Source organism: Mangifera indica, unplaced genomic scaffold (genome assembly GCF_011075055.1).
Source record: "Mangifera indica cultivar Alphonso unplaced genomic scaffold, CATAS_Mindica_2.1 Un_0003, whole genome shotgun sequence".
NCBI lineage: Eukaryota > Viridiplantae > Streptophyta > Magnoliopsida > Sapindales > Anacardiaceae > Mangifera > Mangifera indica.
The window spans coordinates 395,813-402,950 of record NW_025401095.1 but is presented as its reverse complement, the minus strand read 5'-3'; the positions used below and the strand labels follow the sequence as shown (position 1 = coordinate 402,950).

The 7,138-nt window shown below is 29.4% G+C and overlaps 1 protein-coding gene across 1 annotated transcript; it reads left to right on the top strand.

The window, feature by feature from the left end:
• Positions 1-4,238: 4,238 nt before the first annotated feature.
• On the top strand, positions 4,239-6,879 carry LOC123205275 (V-type proton ATPase subunit D-like). Its single transcript, XM_044622195.1, has 2 exons — positions 4,239-4,393; positions 5,896-6,879. The coding sequence occupies exon 2, from the start codon at positions 5,909-5,911 to the stop codon at positions 6,692-6,694; it is 786 nt and encodes a 261-aa protein (XP_044478130.1). The 5' UTR covers positions 4,239-4,393; positions 5,896-5,908; the 3' UTR covers positions 6,695-6,879.
• Positions 6,880-7,138: the final 259 nt, after the last annotated feature.

Below are 7,138 nucleotides of genomic sequence, written 5' to 3'. Positions count from 1 at the left end.
ACATCTCTATAGGGTTCTGGACCACCAAAAAATGGATTGCAACTATGATGTATTGAAGTAATATCAACTAAGCTTTCAGGTGTTGTCACTGACGTACCAACCCCTACATCATCACACATTTTCGCACCATTATAATTTCTATCGCCCTCATTATCACAAGCACAATATTTATCTTTTTTTTTTAAGGTTAATATTATTTTTTGGTAAATCATCTGTTTGATAACAGCCTTCAGGTGTACCTTATATTGGTTCTGGCCGTTTTCATCATGTGTCAAGTCTTGAGAAAAAAAATTTTAACCAATATCGTTCTCAATACGATCTATATTTATCCTGCAACTTTCTGGTATATTTTTTGGTTGTGTATATATGTTATCCATGGAATGAATTTCGGTTGATGGGTTTTGTTGAATCTCTCGATCTAGTTGTGAATGTTGCTGATAATTATCTCGAAATTCATTTTGCTGTAAAACCACTTCAAGAAAAAATGGAGACTTTTTGCGAGACTTACATAGTTGCATCATCATTCGGATATCATAATCATCTTTCAATAAATAAGACGAATCACTAAACTTTGTTGGATTTGACATATAAATTTTAATTTCATTAAAACTTTGATTGATATCTAAACGAGAATATACTTCTTCCATAAATCCTTCGTAATTGATTCTTCTATTGGCCGAAAATAATTTCTGAAATCTACCGATATATTTGCGATTATTACCCTCTTCGTTGTGTCATTCTCCACCGAATTCAAGCATAAACATCACTCCTACTATTCTTTTTGATTGATGGACTCAAGAACAAAAAGATGAGATTGGAGTTATAACGTAGATTTGGACTTTTAAAAATAAGTGAAGAAAGAAAGAGATCTTTGTAAAATAACAATAAGGATTTCTTTATGGAAGAAGTAAATTATCGTAGTTTTATTAATATTGCAATAAATACTTTTATCTACCGCAAATCTACCTTAACTAAATATTAATGAAGAATTGAATTCTCATCTTATTAAAATTAATCATTAAATTTTCTTAATAAAAGGTTTTCATTAAAGATGATAAGTTATGCATGCATACACACGTCCACACATTAGGGTTTTCACGCACCCCGCAATGTTTGCCACACTGTTTCAGAAACTGTCGCACTCTTTCAGAAATTTTCGCACTCTTTCGGCACTTGTCGCACCCTTTTAGTACTTTTCGCACCCTTTCGACAATTATCGCACCCTTTCAGAAACTGACACACCATTTCCGTAATTATCGCACCTTCCACGCAGCCGCACTCTTTCAGAAATTCCCACACCCCTTTTCCAAGGTTTCTGCACCCCTTTCCAAATTATCGACCATTTCCATATCCTTTCTCAAATTTTCGCACCTCTTAAAAGCACCCATTCCTTTCTCGCGCCCCTTTCCAAAATCTCAGATCTCTTCACTGCAACCTCTTTGAAAAGAAAATGCATAGTTTCAAAAAAAACATACCGTTTTCGATATATAAAAATCAATTATTTTATAAAAATTTAATCTGTTTTTTAATTTATAAATTTTATTCATTACAGATAATTTAAAGAAAAATATATTATTTTTTATATATTCATTATTTTCAATATATAAGAATTTCAATTTATAAATTTTACTCATTACACGTAATTTAATCTTAATGCTTTTCGTGAAAATTAATCAATTAATCAGTGAAAGGCAAGCGTTGCGTTTGAGAAATTAGACGAGGGGTATTTTTAAAATAAAAATAACGATTTGCTTAAAAAAGTAAAACATAAAAATTGTTGCCGAAAAAAGTTTAGGAGGAAATGTTACTGTCTATTTTAATTAATATCCCCTTTAAAAATTAAAAAGCATGGATGATAAAAAAATATTAAGATTTTATTTTATTTAAATGATTTAAAGATTATTTTAAAATATTTTATATGTTACTCTTTATATTAATTACAAATAAGTTAACCTTATACATAAAAGGTAATATTGAAGGTAAAAAGGTTATTAATTAAGAAAAAAATATTTTTATTTTTAATTAATATAATAAATAATATAAAAAATTATATTTAATAATTTTTATCATATTTAAATAATATAATATGTTAATAATTTTTTATTATATTTAATTAAATATAATAATAATTTTTATATATAATAATTTTTAATTTTAATAATAAAATGGCATCACAACCCAGCGCCTCGAATTTGGTAGATCAAAACTCTTCATTTGATGCAAAGATTGTCATTCTAGGTTAAAACAAACTTTATAAGGTAAAACTCACGGGAAAGGCACGAGCTTATGCACCATCATTATCGAAATTAGCGGGTTATAAAGGTGTTTGGTTCCAATTTTTTAAAATTATTTTGGAATATATCTTTTGTTCTCTTATTTGATTTATCAGTAATAAAATATTACAGTAATATTTTATTATCAATGCTAATATGTGAGGTAATATAAGTAGTAATCTAATTTTCATCTTCACTTTAGGTATTTAAATATTATCAAGGTAATCTTGATTTTATTATAATTATATTATTATTTATTAATTTTTTGAGATAAAAATAAATTTATTTTTAATTAATATGTTAAATAATATAAAAAAATTTAAAAATAGTTATATTCAAAAATATTTAAGTAAAATAATTTATTAGTAATCTTTTATTACCTTTAATCAAACACAATAATTATTTTTACCTATCAAATTTTATCAAACATAGTAATTATTTATATCTAATAATCTTTTAAATAATTTATCTTTAAGATAATCTTTCTATTTTGATAATAAAATATTATCCAAACCAAACATTTCCTAAGTGTTCAAAAATTCCTTTAAAAAAAAATGTAATCAAAAATTTCTTGGTAATTTGTTAATAAGACAGAAAATTGCTGAGAATGTTCCTAAATGGCGAAGAAACAGTCATTTTATACAAATGGTGACCACTGTTTTAAAACTCGGTAGGATTGAAACTGAGATGGATTTTGGTCTGATTATAATTAAAACCTATTTTAATTATTAAATTGAATTGACCTAAGTGAATAATATTGAATTACAGTTCAATCCTAAAGTTAAACTAGTTTGATTGTCACACTAATAATATATAACTAAAATTTGTTTTAAAATTTTAATTATATCATATCGTTTGAAATCATTCAATCTGTGAATCAATCTTTTTATTAAGTCACTTTATTATGGGTCGAGACACAAAATATATAAAAGAGATATTTAATTTAGTGTCAATTATAGACATTTATCCAGGCCAAAAGACATATTCCCATCTAAAGTTTAGTGTATTTTCAAATTTTTATCTGTTAAATTTTAAAAATCTAAATATTCATCTATTAGCTGTTAAAATTAATAAAATATATTAGTTTGAAGGGTACAATTGTTATTTAATATTTAATATTAAAAAATAAAATTTTATCTCCTTTTTCTTTCTAAATTTAAAAAAATAACAATTTATCCCCAAACCTAAGTTTTGAAAACTTCAATTTTCCTCCTAAGGTTTATTTTTTTCCGTCTTTCTCTAACAACCTTTTTTGTCATCGACCGACTTTAGCTTCTCATCCATTTTCTTCTTCGACACTCTCTTCCCCTCCTAGTGCTCTTCCTAAAGAACAATGATCGAAGAATCATCGAATCAAAACATAGGTCATGTGTTTCATCGACCCATGCCTCAATTCGATAATGGTTGTGAAACAACAAATGCATTAGAGATGAAGATGTCTTCATCTTCGTTTGGACGAATCATTCATCGTCCAGACGATTGAGTGGAGCGTTGCATTAAGAGAGATGATTAGAAAGGAGAGATAGCACTAGAGAGGGAGAGACGTTGCTAGGAGAGCGTCACAAAAGACAGTCATTCGTTAGAAAATTGTCATTGAAAAATTAAAACATTAAAGAGGAAAATGTAATTTTTCAAAATTTAATCTATAAAGAAAATATTATTTTTAGGGTTTAAAAGAAAAAAATATAATAGATTTTTTTTTTAAATCACTAATTAAATGAATTTTTATTTATAAAATTAATAAATTTTATTAATTTTAATGATTATAGATAGCTTTTTAAATTTTTGAAACTTAATAAATATAGATATGGGAATGTATTAAACCATCCGTGGGAATAACTATTTTGCCCCATTTATCTGTTTAAGAAATAAGTTCTAAAAGAAAGAGCAATACTATAGGCATATACAAAATGTTATGACCATAATACCCTCAATGAAACGTGAAAATATCAAAACAACCCTCGTCCTTCATTCACTTACATTACAGACAGATCCCCATTTGAGCCATGCCAGTGAAGTTTAAAGCGCCATTTTGAGTGTGAAGACGAATTGAAATCGTAGTGGGTTGCGGCGTTCCCCGTATCGTTTGTCTTCAAAAATTTTCCCGGTTACGTCAACAGGTATTTAATTCTATTTAATATTTATCCTTTTTTCAATTTTTTTAAGATTTTTCGTCTTAATTTTCCAGCACGATCTTGCGGATTATTCATTTTACATTGTTGAAATTGCTTGTTGTTTGATAGAAATATTTAAAACCTCTGAAAATTTTATATATTCAATGCGTCGCTATGAAAGAATGCGAGATTTTAGACTCTTAAATCTTACTCAAGGAGATCCTTAATCCTCTGGTTAGTTTAAATCAGAAAGAAGAATGGCGATTGGAAGTAACCCATTTGGATTTTTTTTATTTAAATTTTCATATTTTTTGTATCACTTATGCGTCTACAGTGGGTATTTAGTCCATTTAAGAAAGGGATTTGGAAATGATCAAGTTCAAAATGCAGACTTCCTTGACTGTTCCATTATTATTAAAAACTAAAATAATTGAAGGACTATTAATATTTTTTTTATAAGATATTCAGCTGAAAAAAAGGCCATCCATGGCATAGTTGTTTTATTTTTTTAAACACAATACAGTTTCATAGTGTCCAATTTTTCATTTTTTATAAAAGGATATTCCCATGGGTTTGGCTTAGTACTGTGTTCATAGAGTTGTACTGAATGATCCCGGTGGTTTCTTTCTGTCATCCATATAATGCGAATGGCTCCGGTTGCTGGTTGGATGGCTGTTGATAACTTTTCCCTTTTAGAAATCAAACTTAAAAAATAGTGGATTCTGAGGCAGTTTTAATTCAACACTTCATGTAGTTTGTGCTTTTTGTCTCTAAAATGTGAGTTGGCAATATGTGCCTTTTAAAGTTTTCAGTTGGCTTTTGAAGGGAATTCCTCTTGTTTATATTCTGTCTAAGATCTCATGAATTGAGTAGTTCAGATCTGCATGTGTTTGTTTAATTGAGATTTATACTCTGTTTCAATCCATTACAGTGGTTGTAGATACAAGTAGTAGAAGTAAATCCTAAATTCTCCTGACCTTCCTTTGGAAACAGGAAGTCTTTCTCTGTTTCTTTTCTCTATCTGTATTGTTTATAAATGATCAAAGTAGCTTGTTTGTTTATAATGCAGGCCATTCAATTTAATCACTAGCATTAAAATTTTAAATTAGTTTTACCAGAAACATGAGAGCTTTTATAAATAAATATCGTATGACGAGATTTTGATAAAACTTGAATCTTTCTATAGAAGAGAGGAAAACAGCCCCAGCCTCCCTAATTTAAAACTTCATCTGTATCTATATCATAATTATTAAACAATAAAATTATTTATACATACTTTTGAGTACATAATTAGATACACAAATGATATGTTATCATGTGATTGAATGATTTTGAATTAAAGATAAAATAACACTCAATCACTTGATGAGACATCATCTGTATACTTAACTGTATACTCAAAAGTGTGTACATATAGCATTGTTTATTATTAAATGTGAATGTAATATCATGATTATTTTTTCTTGAAGAAAATTTTATGTCTTATTAATGGAACTTATTTATTCTAGATAATCTGAGAAGATGTCTGGGCAAAGCCAACGCTTGAATGTAGTTCCAACAGTTACAATGCTTGGAGTGATGAAAAGTCGGCTTGTTGGGGCTACAAGAGGTCATGCTCTTCTTAAGAAGAAGAGTGATGCTTTAACAGTTCAATTCCGTCAGATTCTTAAAAAGATTGTCACTACAAAGGAATCAATGGGAGAAGTAATGAAAACCTCTTCCTTTGCCTTAACTGAAGCCAAGTATGTTGCTGGTGAAAACATCAAGCACGTTGTCCTTGAGAATGTTCAAAATGCCTCTCTTAAAGTTCGATCTCGTCAAGAGAATGTTGCTGGTGTCAAGCTTCCAAAGTTTGAGTATTTCACAGAAGGTGAGACCAAGAATGACCTTACTGGATTATCCAGAGGTGGCCAGCAGGTTCAACGCTGTCGTGCTGCCTATGTCAAAGCAATTGAGCTTCTTGTTGAGCTTGCTTCACTCCAGACTTCATTTTTAACACTAGACGAGGCCATTAAAACAACCAATCGCAGGGTCAATGCTCTAGAGAATGTTGTTAAGCCTAGGTTGGAGAATACCATCAATTACATTAAGGGAGAGTTGGATGAGCTTGAAAGGGAGGATTTCTTTCGCTTAAAGAAGATACAGGGTTATAAGAAGAGGGAAATCGAAAGACAGTTGGCTGCTGCCAAACAGTTCGCTGAGGAGCAGTTTGCTGAGAAGATTTCTTTGCAGAAAGGCATTTCATTCAGTTCCGCACACAACTTGTTATCTGTGGCTGCTAACAAGGATGAGGATATAATTTTCTGATGGGGAGGTTTGTTTATGTGGCTCTGTATGTGCTGTTTGTTTTGTGGTGGAACATTCATAGTAATAATATTTAGTACTCAAAAGAGGACAATCTAATACATTGAATAAGCTTTGTGTACGATTCTATTTATTGTATTGGTTTCATTGAATTGCCAGCAATATGCAGATAAGAGTTTCCTGGTCTAGCCTTTTTTTTTTTTTTCTCAAGTATGTTATGTATTTACTATTTAATCAATTTCTTTTGCATGTGGCAACAATCTTAGTCTCTTTTCCTCTTTATTATTACTATTATTTTGTCCTCAAATTGTTCATCAAAGAGGGGAACTTGATATGCTTTTCAAGTGGATTTGAGAACCATAGATGAGGATTGGAGGGCATATTGCTAAAAGAATGACCTTATGTACACTTATAATGGGTGTTAATGATAATACGCTGCCAATACAA